The 22,548-nt window shown below is 39.0% G+C and overlaps 1 protein-coding gene across 4 annotated transcripts in view; it reads left to right on the forward strand.

Moving 5' to 3' along the window:
• The window catches only part of AKAP13 (A kinase (PRKA) anchor protein 13), a 360,775-nt gene that overhangs the window by 238,284 nt on the left and 99,943 nt on the right, over positions 1 to 22,548 (forward strand). For all 4 annotated transcript variants that reach the window (XM_011960761.1, XM_011960763.1, XM_011960762.1 and 1 more), the window contains 2 exons: positions 12,065 to 12,140; positions 18,456 to 18,592. In XM_011960761.1, the coding sequence (XP_011816151.1) occupies positions 12,065 to 12,140; positions 18,456 to 18,592 (213 nt within the window). The remainder of the gene's footprint in view (positions 1 to 12,064; positions 12,141 to 18,455; positions 18,593 to 22,548) is intronic.

Below are 22,548 nucleotides of genomic sequence, written 5' to 3' on the forward strand. Positions count from 1 at the left end.
TATGAATGCTACCTTTAGTGTGTCTTTTCTTTTTGCAAGCTCTGCCTTGGCTCTCTTGCATGCTCTTTTCATCCATTACCTCAAGAATAAATGAAGCTAGCGCCAGCCTTTCTCTCAAGCTTCCAAAACCTTGTGTAACCATTTGCAAGACATGTTGTTATTTCAAACTCAACATGGGCAAATAGGGTACATCATATTCTTCCCTCTAGATTTCCTGTATCTGTTCGTTGTGGATCTTTGACCCGTTTTTCTCTCTTACTTCTGTGAATTTTGCCCTTTGTACTAGCTTTCTGATGCATACCTTTTATGTGCTCCCCAGTCCAGGTATACACTATCTCTAGACTAGACTAGTTCAGGCTCATCCTAACTAGCCTTCGTGTCTCAGATGCCGTATGTTTCCTTCCTCCCTACTCTCCCATTTTATCTGTACACATCTAGAGTTATTGGCCAAGAATAGTACTGATCTTTTTACTACCTTGCTTATATGATTGGCAGGGTCCACCCTTGTTAGAGAACAAAGCCTAGATTCATTGTAGCTGTATCTCCTGTTGTTCTTCCTTGCTCAGTTTACACTTCTGGATACTGTTGGGTTCAAAAGCAAAAGTCTTTAACCTGGGTTATGAGGCTGTGCAAAGAACCACTGATTGTGACGTAGCATGCATGTTCCTGGTGAGAGTTCCATGGCTTCTTGCAGATTCTCGAAGGAGTCTGTGACGTGAAAGGCTATGAAGTCCAGCTCTGGAGTGTCCTAACTGCTTTGCTCATGCTTTTTTTGTATAGCTAGAATTCCCTGCCTTACCATCTTTCTCTCTCAAGCATATTGTCCGCTTTTAAAGCCTACCTCATATACCAACACTTTCGTTGAGCTTTTCCCAGATTCTTGAGCAGGAATTATTTTCATGCTGGGGACTTTCTTTTGTGAATTTTAGCTGTTTGTGTACCTCTTGTATTACACAAATTAATCAGTGTTTCCCAACTTACAGGCCATGGTTTGTGGAGCTATCTCACTGAAGTCTGATAATCCATAGACTCGTAAGGATGTATGTATATATCTATCATCCTGGGACGTCAAGCCTTTGTAACCCAAGGCATTTTGTATTAAAATTATAAACTGTGGGACCTACTATGCCAATTGTAACCAGAATCATGTCTTTTTCACCTTCCTGTCTATTGCTGTACCTTAACTTGGTTTCTTGCCTAAAGTGAGCACTCCGTCAGTGCTGCTGGCTAGCTGTGTGGATGAGTGTCAGTGTGTAGCTGACAGCAAGATAACTTTAAGAAGCCTTCTTCTGCTAGATTTCCCAATCAGTCCTGGTGCAGAAGCCCTGAATGATCGAAAACCTTACTGTTCTTCAGTGTGGGTTTTACTTTTAAATGTTTATGAATGAAGCCTATTCAAAAGAGAGAACTTGCCTGAAAGTATGCATCATCTCAGATTTGCTTAAGCTTCTTGTGTTCTTAGAGACAGTGAACCTCCTCAGGACATCATTGTTAATTAACTGCTGGTGAGTGGAACCACAGGATCCTAGTAATTGACAGAGCCGACAACAAACAAACTAGATTTTTTCAGTTACAGCATTTTGATATTTTAAAAAATTGGTATCCACAGTTTCATATTTTACTTGCGTCATTTCAGTAGTGCCTTATTTTCTAAATATTTTTGTCTAAATCAACAATGACTATTTTCCAATAAATCTTGAAGATGTGAAATACACTTTGCCAAACTTATTCAATTTAATACTACAAAATTTTAAACAATTATTATTGAATTCTAAAACAAAGTAAAGAGTAAGAAGAGGTGGCAGAGTGGCTTGAGGCTGTAATCCTAATGCTTTGGGAAGCCGAGGTGGGAGGATTGCTTGAGGCTAGGAATTCAAGATCAGCCTAAGCAACATTGTGAGACCCCTGTCTCTCCAAAATTTTTTTTAAAAAACAGCTGGGCATGGTGACACATGCTTGTAGTCCTAGCTACCCAGGAGGCTGAGATGGGAAGATCACTTGAGCCCAGGAGTTTCTACTCCAGCCTGGGGTGACAGAGCTTCTTTTTCTGAAAAGGAAGGAGGGAAAATGAAAGGAGAAAGAAGAAAAAGGGAAAAGAACAAGAAGAGATTCTTGAGGGGGAAATTTGTGGTGGACTGGAAGTGAGGAAACCTTGGGTCCTCTGTTTGAAATATTTATTACTTTCATCAAATTACTTTGCCTCCTTTGGCCTCAGGTTTTTTATGGGTCTAATAAAGGGAGACAGGGCTATAATCCTAAAGGAATCTCTCCACTGTTTTCTTCGGAATCACTGAGGATAACGAATTCAAAAATTATTCATTAAGCATCCACCATGAACCATGCACTTATTACTCATTGGGGAGATCTGTTAAATAGATGCGATTTTGTTCTCGGGAAGCTTGTGGTCTTTTGAGCAGATAAAACTATAAATGCAATATGGTTCATATACACGTATGCGCTCCACAAATCACCAAGCCTCACTGAGTGTGTTTTCTTCCTCTCTAAAATGGCAACATGCCTTCTCACGGGTCTGTAAAAAGGTCAAATCTATGGGATGGTACTTTAAAGTATCATGAATCGAGAAATACGAGTTCTTTCATAACCCTTTTTTTTTTTTTTTTTGTGGAGACGGTGTCTGGCTGTGTTGCCCAGGCTGTAGTGCAGTGGTGCTGTCTGGCTCACTGCAACCTCCACCTCCCTGGCTCAAGCCAGCCTCCCACCTCAGCCTCCTGAGTAGCTGGGATTACAGGTGCCCACAACCATGTCCATCTAATTTTTGTATTTTTTGTGGAGATAGGGTTTTGCCATGTTGCCCAGGCTGGTCTTGAACTCCTGAGCTCACAGTTGCCAAATTCAGTAACTTCTTTTTGTTTTGTATCTGCTTTGACTTCTCTACTGCAGCTTCTGTGACGCTCTAATCTCCCAAGTTCTCTGGCTCTTAGACACTGGTGTGTGCCATCTCTGACTTCTCTGTTCTCTGTTTTACACACACACACACACAGACACAGACACATACAGTATGAAGTAAAATGGCAAGTTGTTATTCTGGCCCAGTGTCTCTGTATGTATAACATTTGTGACCCAACCAGAATTATATGTAGCACTGAAAATACTGTATGCAATATAGTGTTTCATTCACTGTCATTCCCATCTCTGTTAATTACAGCATGCATTGTCCAAGTGAACACACATTTCATTGTCTGCTATGCAAGATGCTGTGGTAGGCTTATTGACCAACCTAACGTTTTCACATCTCACATGTAATCTGTGAGTTCTTTGAGGACAATGTTTTACTACTTTTGTTTTTAAGGCTTGGTACAGTGTTTATTATATAGAAGATACTTAGCACAGTTTTTAAAAAATAGAAAAAGGACAGAAACATCCCAGCATGGCGAGCATTACATCTTCACACTATCTTCCTTTTCTAGAAAGTAACAATAGATTTTAAAATATTTTCCATTAGAAAAACAAACTCAGGATGAGCACCCGTGTCACACCTACTGTGGTAGCTGCAATAAAAAAGATAACAAAAATAGGTGTCAACAAGAATGTAGAAAAATTGTTGAATGGTACAGCCACGTTGGAAAACAGTCTGACATCTCCTTAAAGTATTAAACATAAAGTTGTCATATATAACACCCAGCAGTTCCAGTCCTAGATATATGCCCAGTCCTAGATATATGCCCAGGAGAATTGAAAACATGTCCACACAAAAACTCTGAATGTTCATAGTAGCGTCATTCATCACAGTCAGAAAGTGGGGGGAAAAAAAAAAAAAAACAGATCTCCCATCAACTGATGCATAGATAAGTAAAATGTGGATATATCCATACAGTGGAATATTATTTGGAAATAAAAGAAGTAAAGTACTGTTAGATGCTTCAACATGGGTGAACCTTGGAAACATTTTGCTAAGTGAAAGAACCCAGCATGAAAGACCAAATAATGTATGACTCTATTTGTATGGAATGTCCTGAGTAAGCAAATCTGTAGAGATAGAAATAGATTCGTGGCTCTCTAGGCACTAGGGGACAGGGGATGGGGGTGAGGCATGACTACTAATGGATATAAGGTTTCTTTTTGTCAAGATAAAAATGTTTAAAATTACATAGTGGTGATGGTTACACAACTCTATGAATATACTAGTACTATTGAATTATATATGGTAAACGGGCCAGTTTTCTAGTATATGAATTACATCCCAATAAAGATGCTAAAATGCAAAATAATGCACACATTCTCTCTCTGTCACACACACACACACACACACACAATGCAATGTGGCATTTTGGATGGGATCCTGGAACAGAAAGAGAACACTAGTGGGAAAACAAGCGAAATCCAAATAAAGTCTGGAGTTTACTTAATAGTAATGTGCCAGTGTTGGTTTCTTAGTATTGACAACTGTGCCATGGTTATGTAAGATGTTAACGTTGGAGAAACCGGTGAGGAAGGGAGTGGGGATAAACGGGAACTTTCTGTGCTGTCTTTGCAACCTAAAGTTATTTCTACTTTTTATGTATACTGTTTTTTTATCAGCCTGAAGTTACAAAATAAGTTTATCGAGATAAATTTTTTTAAATAAAATAAATATATAACCATTGAAGAAAATTTGGGAAACTTCAGGAAAGTTAAAAGGAATATAAGTTGTCTCTTTGTGGTCATTCAGACATATCCACCCAATTGAAAATAGATTAGGAGATCACACCACAGAAGTGTAACATGTCAAGAGATTTTTGGCTGCAACTGTGTGTAAAATTTTTAATACTATATAGTATATACTAATTGTTAAGAATGTGGTGGATCTGAGATTTTACTGTACTTACAAGCTGGCAAGTTAACTTACATCCTGACACAGTTTCATGGGTGCTGGCTGAAGTCATGGGATTCTAGGGTCAGAGACAGATAAATGTGTTACTCATTGCATAGCCAGCAGCATCAGCATCACCTTCTTGTTGGTTCTCCTTGCTTCCTAAGCCCCATGCAGGCAACATGAAGGGGTCCAGGTTGATGCTGTGTCACAGCTGAGAAATCTAAACCTGAAGAAACCTGAATTTTTATACAGGGGACAGTAAGCCTGTGTGACCTTTGCCCTTGACTGAGACATTATCTTTATTATACTGGACATAAACAAAGCTGCCCTTTGCTTTGGAAGGAATCAATATTTTTATCTTTTAAGGATGTTTGATATGCAAACAGTCTTGAAAAGATAGTCTAGAATAAAAGGGCTATCAGGGCTTTTGCTGACAAGACCTGCAGAAATGCAAGAGGGACATGGAGAATTGTTTCCCAACATGAATATGTTCTCATCACTGTTACTCAGAAATTAGTATATTTACTTAAAGATATTTAACTTTAATTTTGTTCTAGTAGTATGTGTTTATTGTATATAATTTTGTAAAATGTGAAACTCACTTTATGTAACACATGTGCCTAAAATGACAGGAAAAGTATAGAAAGTCTTAGTCGCTTGCATATTCAAGGCAGATAATGTTCAGTTTACTCATTGGCAATGGAATGACATGTGGTGTTGAGAAGGTAATGAAAAGTATTCTAAGAAATATAATTTTTTTTTTGAAACAGAGTCTTGCTCTGTTGCCAGGCCGGAGTGCTGTGGCCCGATCTCGGCTCACTGCAGCCTCTGACTCCCTGGTTCAAGCGATTCTCCTGTCTCAGCCTCCCAAGTAGCTGGGATTACAGGCACATGCCACCACACCCAGATAATTTGTGTATTTTTTTAGTAGAGATGGTTTCACTATGTTGGCCAGGATAGTCTTGAACTCCTGACCTTGTGATCCCCCTGCCTCAGCCTCCTAAAGTGCTGGGATTACAAGCATGAGCCACCGCGCCCAGCAGAAATAGAATTTTAATAGGGTTTTCTAAAATGTTGGCCAAAAACTTGTTGAAGGTCATGGTAGGAGACAGTAATATGGTAATTCGTAGTCGTTCATTTGCAGATTCTTTACTTGTCACTAAAGGATCATCTGAGCTCTTTTATTTCTGTTAACTATCTAAACTTGTTGCTGTGTTCATGCAGCCTCTTATTACAGGAATGATGGTGGGGGGGGTAATTTTTTCCCTTCCAGCTTAAAAGTGTAGTTTTGTATTGCAGTACAGTGGTTCTATTAGCAGATAAACTTATTCACAATAAGTAAAATTTGGCTCATTTCAAATGAAATGCAGTTTGAAATTAAGAGAAAATTCTCTGAATGACTTTTTTTTTTTTTTTTTTAAAGAAAATGTGTTGTTTCAATTCTTTGAAAGATGTGGATAGGGTGTTGGTAAAGTTACAGAATTTGTGGTTACTTCCTTATTGTGCACACCTTAAAGTACATTTCAGAAAAGATATTTTTTAATATGTGTAATCCCAGGGCATCTGCTGAAGATTCAGTTCCATTCAGGAGTACTTTTAAATTTTTGGCATCATTTTGTAACACACCAGAAACTGAAACCGTGATGGCCCCTGGTTCCTGTTGTTTTTCCTCTCTGTAATAGTACAATAGTAAAATAGCTGAACAGAGCAAATGATAAAGTGTTTTGTTTCATGTGGTTCTAGTTTGCCTGGGTTTTTGCAAGCAGTTTAATTCCTTTCATTTGTTTTGTTGTCAAACAGTTATAATTTGACAAAATGTCCTCTAGCTTTCTGCCTTCTGCCACTTAACGTATACAGTAAAACTGTTGATCTTTAACAGCAGAAGAGTTTAATATCTTCTCACTGAAGTGATCAGAAATATATTTTAGAGATTATTGAATAAAAGCAAGGCTTCTGTTTTTGAGCATACAAATATTCACAACTACTTGGTAGTTTGATTAGATATTTCCGCTCATATTATTTAGAATTACATCTGAGTATGTCAGTTTTAATGATTAAAGGGTTATAATGTTAAGGTGCTTGGGAATTGTGAAGACTAAAATTATTTTTATATTTTATGCTTCTGTTTTTGAGAATGTATTTGTTTTCAGGTTTATTCTGGTATAAATTTCCATACAACAAAATTAACCAATATAAGTTTATAGTTTGGTGAGCTTTGACAAATATTTAAATTGTGTAATCACTACCGCATCATAATAGGAACATTTCTGTCAGCTCAGAAGTTCTGTTCTGTATCCCTGTAGTCAGTCCTCTCCTTCAGTCCCTGCTGATCACTAATGTTTTCTTGCTACTCTAGGTTTGCCTTTTCTAAATATTGCATAGACAGAACCATACAATAAGTAGTCTTTTGAGTCTGGCTTTTTTTTTTTTTTTAAACTTACCATAATACTCTTGAGATTCATCCATGTTGTTTGTATCAGCAGTTCATTTCTTCTTACTGTGAGTCTATAGCATTGTATGGATATACTACAATTTTCTTCTCCATTTACCATTTGATGGCAATCTGGACTGTTTCTAATTTGGAGCTCTCATGAATTAAAGTGCTTTAAAAATTCCAGTGCAAGTCTTTGTGTGACAGTAGGTTTTGATTCTTCTTTGGGATGCTATGTTGTATGTAAGTATATGTTTGACATTATAAAAAACTGCTAAACCGCTTTCCCAAAATGGCAATACTATTTTGCATTCTTTCAGCAACAGTTCTGTGTTGTGGTTGCTCCACATCTTTGCCAACATTTGGTATTATCAGTCTCAAATTTTGACTGTTGTAATGGATGCCTGTTGGTATGTCCTTGGGATTTTTTTTTTTTTTGAGGCGGAGTCTCGCTCTGTCGCCCGGGCTGGAGTACTGTGGCCGGATCTCAGCTCACTGCAAGCTCCGCCTGCCGGGTTCACGCCATTCTCCTGCTTCAGCCTCCCGAGTAGCTGGGACTACAGGCGCCTGCCACCTCGCCCGGCTAGTTTTTTGTATTTTTTTAGTAGAGACGGGGTTTCACTGTGTTAGCCAGGATGGTCTCGATCTCCTGACCTCGTGATCCGCCCGTCTCGGCCTCCCAAAGTGCTGGGATTACAGGCTTGAGCCACCGTGCCCGGCCTGTCCTTGGGATTTTAATTTACATTTTCCTGTGAATTAACAAAGTTGGGTATCTTTTTTTTTTTTTTTTGCTTATCTGCCTTTTGTATATCTTTTTAAATGAAATGTTTATTCAAATATTTTACCCATTTAAAAAATCACATTGCTTTGTTATTGCATTGTAAGAGTTTGTTTTGTTTTATTTTTAAATATTCTGGGTAGGAGTTCTTAGCAGATAATTGTTTTATAAATATTTTCCTTCAGTTTTTAGTTTGCCTTTTTGTTTTCCTAACAATGACTTTTGAGGAGTAAAAGTTTTTAAGGTTGACAAAGATTTATTTTTTTTTCGTGTTGTAAAAAATGTAGTATTTAAGAAATCTTTGTGTAACTCAAGGTCCCATAAAAGTGTTTCACTCCATCTTCTTTAGGAGTTTTTTAGTTTTAGGTTGAACATTTAGATATATAATCTATTCTGAGTTCATTTTTATAGGTGGTAAGGTTTGGGGTAAGATTTTAGATCTTGGGGAGTTTTGTTTGTTTGTTTACATATTTGTATCCAGTTGTTATAGCATCATTTGTTCATAAGACTATTTTTTCCTCATTAAAATATCTTGGCATCTTTGTCAAAATCAGTGGGCCATATCTGTGAAGATATGTTTGTGGATTCTCTCTTCTCTGACATTGATTTATATGTCTGCCTTTTAATATCACGCAGGTTTGGTTAGTGCAGCTTTTATAGTAAGTCTTGAAATCATGTAGTGATCAATTTGAGGACAATTAACAACTATTGAGTCTTCTGATCTGTAAACATGGTATGTCTGTATTTATTTAAGTCTGCTTTAATTTTTTCTCAGTAGTGTTTTATAAAGGTTTCAGAGTATGAGTCTTACTCATATTTTCTTAAAATTATCCCTAATTATTTTGTATTTATTGAGGCTTTTGTAAATGGTATTGCTTTTACTTTTAATTTCAATTTCTAATTGCTCTTTGCTAGTATAAAGATCTAGCATTGCTTTTTTTAATGTTGCTTTGTGTCTGGCAACTTCGCTTTTATTAATACATTATTTATTCCAGTATTTTTATAGATTCCTTAGCATTTTCTGCATAGGCAGTCACGCCATTTGTCAATAAACCAAGTTTGACTTCTTCCTTTCCAATGGTATGCGTTTTCTTTCTTTTTCTGCTTTACTGCACTGGCTAGGACCTCCAGAATATTGTTGAATAAAAGTGATGAGAATGGATATCTTTGGTTACTGATCTCAGAATGAAAGCATTTAGTCTTTCACCAATAAATATAATGTTAACCATAGGTTTTTTATAGATGCCTTTGTCAGTTTGAGTAATTTCCTTTCTCTTCCTAGTGTTCTGAGAGTTTTTATCATGAATAGATGTTGAATTTTGCTGATTTTTTTTTTTTTCCTTTGAGACAGATTCTTGCTTTGTTGCCCAGACTGGTGTTCAGTGGCACAATCACGGCTCACTGCAACCTCTGCCTCTTGGGTTCCAGTGATTCTCATGCCTCAGGCTCCCTAGTAGCTGGGATTACAGAGACCCACCACCGCACCTGGCTAATTTTTGTATTTTTAGTAGAGACGTGGTTTCACCATGTTGGCCAGGCTAATCTTGAACTCCTGACCTGAAGTGATCCGCCTGCCTCGGCCTCCCAAAGTGCTGGGATTACAGGCTTGAGCTACCGCTCCCGGCCCCAGATTCTTTCGATCTAATGATGATCATTAGTTCATGAGTTTTTTGGTCTGTTAATAAACTGATTTTTCAAGTGCCAAACCAACCTTACATTCCTGGGATATTGCTGGATTCCATTAACCTAAAATTTTGTTAAGGTTTTTTGCATCTATATTCCTAAGGAATATTGATCTGTAGTTTTCTTTTATCTCTCTGGTTTTGATTTCAGAGTAATGCTAGGCTCATAAAATGAGCTGCATTGTAAATACTTTTCTTGTGTTTTCTGTAAGAGCTTGTGTAGAGTTGACATTTCTTTCTTAAATGTTTGGTGGCATTCACCACTGAAGTCATCTAGGCCTGAAGTTTTCCTTGTAATAAAGTTTTAAACTATGGATTCAATTGCTTTAATAGAATAAGGCTGTTTAGATTAGCTGTGTTTTCTTGAGTGAATTTTGATAGTTTGTATAGTGTCATGGAATGCTACTATTTCATCCAACTTGATGAATTTATTACAGTAATGTTTTTAATATTTCTTTATTTTTTCAATATCTATAGGATCTGTAATGGTGTCGCTCTGTAATTCCTGATTTCTATCATTTGTAGCTTTTCTTTTTTGATTAGCCTCGCCAGAGTTGTATTGATATTATTGACCCTTTTAAGGAACCAGCTTTTGGTTTCGTTGATTTTATTGTTCTTCTGTTTTCTATTTCATTGATTTCTGTTATTTTCTTTATCCTGCTTGCTTTGGGTTAATTTACTCCTCTTTTTCTAGTTTCGTAAGGTAGAAGTTTAGATCACTGATTTGAAACCTTGTGTTCTAATATAGGCATGTAGTGTTATAAATATTGCTGTTAGCACTGCTTTAGTTCTATCCACAAATTTTTATATGTGGTGTTTTAATTTTTATTCAATTCAGAATATTTTCTTATTTTTCTTAATATACTTTGATTCATTGGGTTATTTAGAAGTGTTTATTTATTTATTTATTTTTTATTTTTTTATCTCTGTCGCCCAGACTGGAGTGCAGTGGCGTAATCTCCACTCACTGCAAGCTCTGCCTCCAGGGTTCATGCCGTTCTCCTGCCTCAGCCTCCTGAATAGCTGGGACTACAGGCGCCCGCCACCATGCACAGCTAATTTTTTATATATATTTTTAGTAGAGACTGGATTTCACCATGTTAGCCAGGATGGTCTCGGTATCCTGACCTTGTGATCCACCTGTCTTGGCCTCCCAAAGTGCTGGGATTACAGGCGTGAATCACCACGCCCAGCCTATTTAGAAATTTTTTAAATTTTTTTCAAATATTTGAGTTTTTTCTAATCTTTTGTTTTAGATTTCTGATTTAATACTGTTTTGATCACCGAGCATACTTTTTATTTTAATTTTCTTATATTTGAGACTTGTTTTGTGCTACAGAATATGTTTGTTTTATTTGAGGTTTGTTTTATGCGATAAAATATGAACATTCCAAGTGCACTTGAGAAGAATGTGTCTTATGCTGTTATTGGATGGAGTATTCTATATTGTGTTAGGTCAAATTGGTTGAGGTTTTTCAGGTTTTCTCTATCTTGCTGATTTTGTTTCTATTTGTTTTATCAATAAACTAAGAGAGGAGTATTGAAATCTTCAATGGTAATTTTAAAATTTTAAAATTTAATCAAAGTAGAGAATTGTAATGTTAAGATGGTTGGGAGGTATAAAGGCTATATTTAAATTTTTTTTTAATTTATGGGGAGGGGGGAAGTTTTTGCTTTTTAGAATAATACAGACTTGGCATTCCAGTACCAGTCCTGCTATTTATTACTTCAGCTACCCCTCTGAGCCTTTTTTTTTTTTTTGAGACGGCGTCTTGCTCTGTCACCCAGGGTGGAGTGCAGTGATGCGACTCTCACTGCAACATCTGCCTCCCGGGTTTAAGCAATTCTTGTGCCTCAGCCTCCTGAGTAGCTGGGATTATAATAGACATGTACCACCACCATGCGTAGGTAATTTTTGTGTTTTAGTAGAGATGGGGTTTCGCCATGTTGGCCAGACTTGTCTTGAACTCCTGGCCTCAAGCAATCTACCTCAGCCTCCCAAAGTGTTGAGATTAGAGGCATGAGCCACACCAAATATGTGTTTTAATATTTAGTCAATTTCATATGTTAACTTTTTTATTTTACCCTTAGCCTACACTATGGCCTTCATCTTTGTGTATCTTTCCCTCTTACTTTTGTATGCCTAATTTTTATTGACAATGACAACCTCTTTAGAGCCTTGAGTATAGATTGCTGTGGTTATAGTGTGAAAAAAAATTTTTTTTCCCTTGACATAAGTTTGCTCACCCTGTATTAAATAAAAAGATAGGAATGTTAGTACAGTTGACATAATTTTGGCACCTATAAAATTATCTCACGTTACTTCAGTGACTGAAACACAGTGTTTTCCTTTTCTTCAGATAAACCGAGAAAACTGGTGCACAATAGAGCCATGCCCTGATGCAGCATCTCTTTTGGCTTCCAAGCAGAGCCCAGGTAAGCTCATTCATTTTCTGGAGCTGCAGGCCCACTCTAACAGATCGTTTTATTTGGAGATCTGCCCTTCCTTAGCATATTATACAGTGCATCAGAGGAAGGGATATATGTGATTTGGCTTTGTAGGCATTTTGTCTTACAGTTGAAGATGAGCACATGTAATTACCTGGATTTTATTTTGCTGGTAACAGACATCATAGGTGGCTTTATGATTCATTCATTTGTGAAGGCATCTGTGCTGTGCATATACATATGACATAGGTTTTTTAATCTGGCAAAAGTATAAATCTACTGTTAAGAACCATACCTGAGGTTCTCAATTTTGACTGCACATTGGAATTATCTGGCTGAGCAAGCTTTAAAAATATACACATGCCTGGGTCCTACCTCCAGATACTCTGATTTAGTTGGGTGGGGTGTGGCCTAGATATCAAAATCTTTATAAGCTCCTTTGGTTACCCTACTGTGTACCCAAGGTTGAGAACCATTACACTTTGGACGCATGGTCAGGAATTAAGTCTTTCCTGAAGTATCTTTGAGTTATTCTAACAACACTTGAGGGTACAGTGCTCTTAAGACCTTGTTAATGACACAGCACATGGCTTCTGGTTAGTTAGGATTTCCAACTTTTAAACCAGGTCCAGCTTCTAACTCTGTGTGACGTAAAGTATGTTCCCTAATGTCTGTGTGCTACATTGTCTCCCTCCCATCTGTGAAGTATTAGTAGCTTGTCTCATTTTGAGGGTGTAGTACGGATGACATGATGAGTAATCCCTGTGCCTGTTCCTATGGCTGCTAAGTGTATACTAGTAATTTGCATTCTGAGTTTTTTTAGTCTGTTTTACCCAACAAGCCTCTGTTTGCCTTCCCAATTTTTACTGCCCAGCTTTAAAAATTACCTAGTCTTCATTTGCAGGTCTTTTAGAAATAGTTTACGTGTAGATACCCTCCAGTAGTGTTAAATTTAAAAACAAATTGTTTTGAATCCTCTAACTCCAGAGCAGTTTCCTATTGATTCTCAACTCTCTGACTTTACTACAAAGGAAATAATTGAAAACAAATATGAAAAGTGTTTTTCTCTATTTTTGTCTCATTTTTTGAGAGTAGTTAAGGATATTATGCTATAGTCGTGTTCAGGGTCCAAGTTTTACAAGAGTGGCCCCGTTCACAGATTTAGCTGACACTTCCTCCTTGTAGCCTCCTAGAACCTTCTACTTAAATGTGTACCACTTACTACTGTGTTTTGGTTCCTTAAACTGTTTGGGGCTTTTTCTAAAAGTGTAGTTACAACCACCCAAGAGTGAAACTTTCTGCCAAGTAAAGGTTAAATGAGGTTGCTCACAGTTTGAATATTCATAGGAAGGAAAGATCTCCATACATCATAGTTTAATTTCTATATTTAGAGAAATGATTTTTGAACCCCTGGACATTTCCCCAGGACACAGTTTTGAATTCAGTAGACCTACTGTACATGCTAACCCCGAGCATAAGCAATTTAGTCTTTTTAAAGTAATTATTTTAAAATCTCAATTTAACAAAGTTGCAGATCAGAATTATGCCACTGAGCTTCAGACCTGAGATTTTGATTTTAGGCATAGTGTTTTTGTGAATCCCAGGTACTTTGTTTTGCAGGTTTCTCTATTTTACTTCATAAACACTTCCTCAAGAGAGCAATAGCATTAGACCAAATAAGATACTGTCTTTTGGCCGGGCGAGGTGGCTCATGCCTGTAATCCCAAAACTTGGGGAGGCTGAGGCGGGCAGATCACAAGATCAGGAGTTCGAGACCAGCCTGGCCACTATGGCGAAACCCCTGTCTCTACTAAAAATACAAAAATTAGCCGGGTGTGGTGGCACACGCCTGTAGCCCCAGCTACTCAGGAGGCTGAGGCAGAAGAATCACTTGAACCCAGGAGGCGGAGGTTGCAGTGAGCCAAATCCAGCCTGGGCGACAGAGCGAGACTCTTGTCTCAAATAAATAAATAAATAACAGAGTTTTTTTGTTTTTGTTTTTGTTTTTTGTTTTTTTTTTTGGTTTTTTTTTGGAGACCGGTTTTTTTGTTTTTTGTTTTTCCTGTTGCCCAGGCTGGAGTGCAGTGGCACGGTCTCGGCCCACTGCAAGCTCTGCCTCCTGGGTTCACACCATTCTCTTGCCTTAGCCTCCCAAGTAGCTGGGACTACAGGTGCCCACCACCACACCCAGCTAATTTTTTTGTATTTTTAGTAGAGACGGGGTTTCACTGTGTTAGCCAGGATGGTCTAAATCTCCTGACCTCGTGATCCATCCGCCTCATCCTCCCAAAGTTCTGGGATTACAGGCATGAGCAACCGCACCTAGCCAAGATACTACTGTCTTTTAAAATCACTTTGTATACTCTTTAATAATGGACAAATTACAAGATAGAATTATGATTAGGATGACATAACAGAGCCCACAGGATGTCAGCAGTGTGTTTTCCTGCCCTTCCCCAATAACAGTTTGTTGGCATATATGTCGTTTTAAACCCAAATGACTAGATAACACCTTTTAAAAAGTTTGTATTCTAAAAAGCTAATAGCTCCGTACACAAAAATTATAGACAGATTTACATATGGGTCATAAAATGGGACTGGCCCTGCCTGTGCCCATCTTTAAGGTACTGTCATCTGGATACTTACTGAATCATACATTAAATGTTAATGAAGCCTTAACTTCATTAGACACATACATATATCACACACCTGCTATGTGGTGGAAACCAGAGTTCTGGTTACTCTATGTATAAATTATTCCTGTCACTATGACTCCTTTAGGGAAGTACGATCATCTCTTGTCACTGTTATGGAAATGGCAACTGAGAGGGGTGAAATTACTTCTTGCCTGGAATTTTTCTTCTATTAAGTAGTCAGACCTAGATTTAAGCCTGATGAATCTAACTCGAAAACCAGAGATCTTTACTCTTGTTTACACTTAGATATGCTGCTCCCCTTTATTCAGTAGGAAGGGAACATATAGAAGGAAAGAAAAGATTTTATTAATATTGAAAACTTACCAATACATGTGACACAGGGTGTAGATTAGCTCTGCCTTTAGGGATTCCCCCCACCTCCCCCTGCCCCGTGACGTTGGGGGGTTATAATGGTTTATGGTCCCTCTCTCTCCATCTTGGTCCTTTCTGTACTTTTCTCTCTTCCCTTCCTCAACAATCAGCTTTATCTCACAGAGTAGACTCTCATCCCAAACTTGGTTTGTTATCCCTTGTAGTGCTGGCTTGAATTTATTTTCTGGGTGAAGTATTCCTACCAGGGCTGAATCTGGATCTTCCCTGTGAATTTTCCATTCGAATATCATGAGCTAGTTTGTTTTCCAGTCTGGAATTTGGACGTGGTCTGTTAGAGGGCCAGCTGGACAGCGAGCAGCTCAGTGTAGTTGCTGTGACAGCCCTTTCTTTTCTTGGCCAGCCCCCCTATTTTTCCCTCAACCACGGAAAGGCATTTTTTTATTTTTTCAAGCAGGGAAAGGAGAAGGAGTAGATCACACCCACCAACTCCTCTTAGGTTACTACATACTCTAGGAAATGTGAAAAAAATTCTCCAGAATACCCATAGTTTCCAGTCGGCTAAAGGCAGGGCTGTTCCCATTGAACTAACACTCTCGGAAATAGTTTGAACCAAGACTGAAACAGACTAAGGTGATTTTTTTTAACTGAAAGATTTTCAGATTCATCCATGAGCCCTGTCTCACTTCCGATGGCATTTTTTGGTGTAATTCTTCATTGAAATTGTCTTCTAATAATGTTTATTTCTGCCACAAGACAGTAAACTGCCTTCCCCCCAACCCTAAACATTTCTTTTTATTTGGATACTCTCCAGTATTTAGCCAGATGCTTAACTAGTAGAAAAAATAATTTGATTGACTAGCGATTTATGACCTATAGCAATGCAGTGCATCCTTGACCCTTGCTGTAAGCTACCAGGGCAGATAATTCAGTGATTATCACTAATTAATTGTTCATTAGAACAGCTGTTTCTTCCCAGTTTCAACACACAGAGACAACATAATTATCTAAGTATGGAATCTAATAATCAAAGGAGACACTGGAAGTTATCTAGTCCAGCCCTCACTTCCCTCTCTCTGCAGATACCTTTTCTGTAATATCTTGACATAGTCATTCTCTGTTCCAAAACCCTTCTGGTAAAGTGATAGTCACTACTTTATGGGGCACCCAACCTATTGCCAAGAAGCCCCGTTTTAGTGAAGCTCTGTAGCTCACACTCACTGGTCTTTGTTCTGCCCCTGAAACAGCACAGAGGGAATCTGTGACCGTCTTTAGGCACATTTTCTTCAAGCTCCTCAGTAAGCTGAATGTATCTCAGATGCTTTGACTGTCGTGACCCCATTACTACGTACACATTTTTGATTATCAGTGTTCTACTTTAGATATTATTTAGGAACAAGTACAATCCCAAAGGTGTGGTCTGGATGGCACATAGTGACAGGACTGTTCCCGTTTTGGATGCCAGTGTACTATTTACTAATAGAGACTAAAACTGTTAGTGTTTCTTTGGTTTTGTCATCACTTTGTACTATCAGTTCCTCTTGAATTTGCTTCCCCCAAAACCTCCAAGTAGAGTTCTCTTTAACTCCTAGATAGCCAGGTTTCCTGCCCTGTCCCTCATCACTTAGTGTCACCTACAAATTTGATAAAGCATGCCTACCTGGTTGTCCAAATAACACATTAACTTGCTTACAAAAACAGAGATGCATGACTTCTATCTTTTTTTTTTTTTCTGAAATGAAGTCGCTCTGTGTCACCTAGGCTGGAGTGCAGTGGCGCGATCTTGGCTCACTGCAGCCTCCGCCTCCCAGGTTCAAGCGATTCTCCTGCCTCAGCCTCCCAAGTAGCTGGGATTGCAGGCACCTGCCACCAAGCCTGGCTAATTTTTTGTATTTTTAGTAGAGATGGGGTTTCACCATGTTGGCCAGGCTGTTCTCAAACTCCTGGCCTCAGGTGCTCCTCCTGCCTCAGCCTCCCAAGGCGCTGGAATTACAGGCTTGAGCCACCATGCCTGGCCATGACTTTTATCTTTAGAACTTCTTAGGGCCAGGCCCAGTGGCTCACACCGGTAATCCCAGCACTTTGGGAGGCTGAGGCAGGTGGATCACAAAGTCAGGAGATGGAGACCATCCTGGCTAACACGGTGAAACCTCATTTCTACTAAAAATACAAAAAAAAAAAAAAAATTAGCCAGGCATGGTGGCACATGCTTGTAGTCCCAGCTACTCAAGAGGCTGAAGCAGGAGAATCGCTTGAACCCGGGGGGCGGAGGTTGCAAAAACTTCTTGAAGGAAGCTCATATCCACTCAGTAATGGACTTGGGTTCTTGGTTTCACCATCTACAAATCCCTTTAACCGTATAGTACCCAGTCACATGTCACTTTTGTGTACAAAGTTAATAGCCTGGGCAACATGCCAAAACCCCATCTTTACAAAAAATAAACCGGGCTTGGTGGCATGTGCCTGCAGTCCCAGCTACTTGGGAGGGTAAGGTGTGAGGATTGCCTGAGCCCAGGAGGCGGAGGTTGAAGTGAGCTGAGATCATGCCACTGCACTACAGGCTGGGCAACAGAACGAAAACCTATCTCAAAATAAACAACACAAAACAAAAAAGCAAAGTTAATAAGAGAGAATATCTTGCTTATTTCAAGCTACTAAGTTTTTAGGCTCCCTCCATATACCAAGGTAATATTTCTGTCACAGACCCCTCCCTCTGGCTTGCCAGGGTCCCTGTTCTAGTTATTGAACTGAAAACAGATTCTAAATGATATATTTTTCCACTTTGGCACATTATGCCCCCAATTTAAGAGCTATTTATGGTAAGAAAAGTTAAATTATATTTCTGTTATTACTCAGTAGAACCTGTAAGTTTAAAACAAACCGCATCACATAGTTGCTAGTAAAGGACTTTGGATTTTGAAGACAAAAGAAAAAAAATTCCCTAACTACTACGAGGAAAACATTATCGTCCAGGTATCTAAATAGAAGTAGAATATGCTTCTAAATCATCCTTTTATCTTTCTGTACCTAATATAAACATGGTAGACGCATGATTGTCCTGTAGGAGCTATATCAACCTAGAATTGGAGTAGCAGAACTACTAATTAGACTGTGTCCTTTATAGCTTCTTGATATTGAAAAAAAGAAATAAACAAGAAGGAAAGGAAAAGAAAAGACAGAGAGAGATTTAAAAGACTGGTTGCTGGGGTGAAAAGGAAGTGGTTCTTTTTGTTTTTTGTTTTATTTTCAATATTGGTGAATAAATTTTCTTTTTCAGAATGTGAGAACTTCCTGGATGTTAGACTGGGCAGAGAGTGTACCTCAAAACAAGGTGTACTTAAAAGAGAATCTGGGAGTGATTCTGACCTCTTTCATTCACCCAGTGATGACATGGACAGCATCGTCTTCCCAAAGGTATTGTGTGAACCTTCCTCTCATTTTTGTCCCATGGCTTTCGTGTTCCTATTTGGGTTTCCCAAACTCTTTTCCACTTTTTTCCCCTCTTGTGCTCATTGTCTTCCCAAGACATGTTGTTTCCCTAAATATGTAACTCCTGCTAGTAAGTTGTGATCCAGCTAGCCTTGTAGGGCCTCACTCACTCTGAGAGGCGTGTAAATGTTCTCTTGGAGAAGGAAACACCAGATTACCAGGGTTTAGAAAAAGGCATTGGGCTGGGCATGGTGGCTCATGACTGTAATCCCAACACTTTAGGAGGCTGAGGTGGGTGGACCCCATGAGGTCAGGAGTTCGAGACCAGCCTGGCCAACATGGTGAAACCCCGTCTCTACTAAAAATATAAAAATTAGCTGGAGGTGTTCACTTGAACCCAGGATCCGGAAGTTGCAGTAAGTCAAGTTCGCGCCACTGAACTCCAACCTGGGCAGCAGAACGAGACTCTGTCTCCAAAAACAAAAAAAAAAAAGGAAAGAAAAAAGCGTTGGCCAAAGTGATTTAATGTGAAATTGTGGCTAGTTAAATGCAGATTTTGAAGCTCACATAGGAGTCAAAAGAAATGGAAGTTCCTTTAGAATTAATTAAGTCAGATGATAGTAAACACTTCTCAGTGGGCAGCAAGGACCGCAGCTCAGACTATATGATGTCATATGTATAAACCAGCTGTAGAGTCATTTCTGGTTAATGTGTTTAGGCCTGAAGCTTCCTGTTGAGTGTGGTCATACCACTTATCGTCATCTAGCCTGCTTAATTGGAACTTTCTAGATCTCTGCGATGGAGCCCTTCCACATGAATCAGCTCACGTTTGCATATAATTTGAGACTGTCTAAGGGAGGTGGGGAATGGGGGCAGTTTGCTTTCTTTTGCTTATGTTTGTTTCTAGTTGCAGCAAGTTCTCTTTTGTTCCTCTGAGAAGAATAGAGGGCTTTCCCACAGCAGAGATGGCAAATGCTACTCATTTATATGCCACAAGTGGTTTTCTTAATGGTAAGGAGGTGAAGAGGCAGAAACACTGTTGCATCTACCAAGGCGGTTCCTTCTAGTTTTATAATGAGCTCGGAGAAGTGGTGAGGGCAATTGTGTTAGTGGGTGATTAAGTTGTCCAAGATGGTGAATGATGCTGTGTAGAAGTTACAAGAATAGGCCAGGTGTGGTGGCTCATGCATGTAATCCCAGCACTTTGGGAGGCCACGGTGGATCACTTGAGGTCAGGAGTTCGAGACCAGTCTGGAAATGGTGAAAACCCATCTCTACTAAACATATAAAAAAAATTAGCTGGGCATGGTGGCGTGTGCCTGTAATCTCAGCTACTTGGGAGGCTGAGGCAGGAGGATTGCTTGAACCCAGGAGGTGGAGGCTGAAGCGAGCCGAGATTGCACCACTGCACTCCAACCTGGGCAACAGGACTGAAACTCTGTCTCAAAAATAAAAATAAAATAACAGAAGTTACAAGAATAGAGACCTAAAGATTTGGGAATCAGGAGCATATCAATGCCTCTGTGAATGTACCCTGTGTACCTTCCTTTCATTTTTGGCCTTCCCTAAGGCCAAAATGAGCCACCACACCTGGCCTATTCTTGTAACTTCTACACAGCATTTTTATCTTGAGCACATTGTCTTCCCAAGTTCCTTGGAAAGACTTATTTAATATGATGCAACCTTAAGGATTTCTATCATTGTTACTCATAGTGACTTGACAAAAAATTCTATGAAGTAAAAACTCCACATTTAGAAGATCTGCCTTTCTCTTTTTACTTAGGAAAAGAGAAATCAATAGTTTTATTTTATTTTATATTTTATTTTATTTTATAATATCAGAGTTTAGGTAATTTCCACTGTGACTTTGAGGTTTTAATTGTAAGGAATTCTATTCCCCGCAAGGGGAATACCATTCTGAAGATATGTGTCGCTAAAAACATACTGAGATAAACAGATTAGGTAGTATCTCTAAGTTCCAGCTTTAAAATGGGATCATTGATAATCACTGAAACTAGGTCATGGATATACAGATATTTGTTAAACATTTATATATGTTTGAAAATTTTAATGAGGCCGGGCGCGGTGGCTCAAGCCTGTAATCCCAGCACTTTGGGAGGCCGAGGCGGGCGGATCACGAGGTCAGGAGATCGAGACCATTCTGGCTAACATGGTGAAACCCCGTCTCTACTAAAAATACAAAAAAATTAGCTGGGCGTGGTGGCGGGCGCCTGTAATCCCAGCTACTCGGAGGCTGAGGCGGAAGAATGGCATGAACCCAGGAGGCAGAGCTTGCAGTGAGCCGAGATTGCGCCACTGCACTCCAGCCTGGGCGACACAGCGAGACTCCGTCTCAAAAAAAAAAAGAAAAAATTTTAATGTAAAAAGTTTTTTAAAAAAACTGTAGTGTCTTCATTAAGAAATACTTGCTTGCAACCTCCTAGGTACATGACAGCTTGCACCTGAATATTACCATCTCTGCAGACTCAGAGTTACTTCTGGTCACTTAACTGAATGGTTTTCCTAGCTGAGGATAATTAGAATTTTCTATATTTCTCCTTCTTAGTTTCCCAGAAACCATTTACGAAATTGCTCATATAAATGACCTGTGCTAGATTTGGGAGTTTTTTTTTTTTTCCAAGAATACTAGACAGACATAATTTTTTAAAGTTGAAGGAGGCCAGGCATGGAGGATCTTAGCATTTAGGGAGGCTAAGGCAGGAGGATCACTTGAGTCAAGGAGTTTGAGATCAGCCTGAGCCAACATAATGGGACTTGTCTCTACAAAAAATACAAAAATTAGCCGGACATGGTGGTGCACACCTGTGGTCCCAGCTATTCGGGAGACTGAGGTGGGAGGATCACTTAAGTCCAGGAGGTTAAGGCTGCAGTGAGCCATGATGGCGCCACTACATTCCAGTCTGGGCGACAGAGCAAGACCCTGTCTCAAAAAATAAATAAGTAAATAACACCTACATTTTATACCAGACTACTTAGGGAAAACCAGAAACGGCAGGTTCACCTTCACCTCTTCATGCGTGCTCGAGAATGTCTAAATGGCCTGAGAAGAGATGGGGAGGATTTTTCTCTTAGTGTTTTTGCTCTACCAAAGTAGCCTGTGACCAGGAGAGGTTTTGCAATAAATGTTTGCTCTAGCATTAATGAAACCAAGGGCTGACTTACAAAAAGGAGAGAGATAAACTAATATTGACAGGATACTTACTGTACAGTAGGTACTGAACTAAATTTTTTAAATATTTGATCTCAGTTTGTTGCCCATCAACCCTGATGAGTAGGTGGTTTTATGCTCTTGAGGAAGTAGAGGCACTGATGGGTAAAGAAATGTATCTAAAATTATTTAGTGGGTGAGCAGCCAGCTTGAGGTTTGCATCTAGGCCTGACTCTAAAATCCATTCATTTTTTTATTCTCAACCTCTCCAAACCTGCTCTAATAGCCAGTGATTAAAAGTGTGGCACTGGCAGATAGGCCATCAGCTGCTTCCTTAAAAGTTGTCCTCAGTGGTCATCCGCAGAGGGTGCTATGCAAAATATCAAAATGTTTTGCAGTTTGTTCCCAGGTTCTAACCCTCTTCTCCTTCTCTAAAAAATAATCTGTAGGCAAGAGATTGCAACATCTTTTTCTGTGAACCATGAGTGGTACATGAGGTCACTTCCTTCAGCCATTTGTGTGGCTCTGGCCTCACAGAGGTCTTTAATAGCCCATAATGTTTGTTGTGACCTTTTCACCTTAACCCTGTCTTTCCATTCAGTATGCCTCCTGGTAAATGACTTTTTAGTGAGTGTTATGAGCTTCATGTTTATTCTCATGAATATGTATGAGTTCCTAATGTCTTTAATCAACAGCATAAAATTTAGATTTTGTTTTTAAAGTGAAAAGAAATCCTAGGATTCTTTTTGGCACTAGTACGATTATACAATAT

The sequence above is a fragment of the Colobus angolensis genome, unplaced genomic scaffold, assembly GCF_000951035.1.
Source record: "Colobus angolensis palliatus isolate OR3802 unplaced genomic scaffold, Cang.pa_1.0 Scaffold522, whole genome shotgun sequence".
NCBI lineage: Eukaryota > Metazoa > Chordata > Mammalia > Primates > Cercopithecidae > Colobus > Colobus angolensis.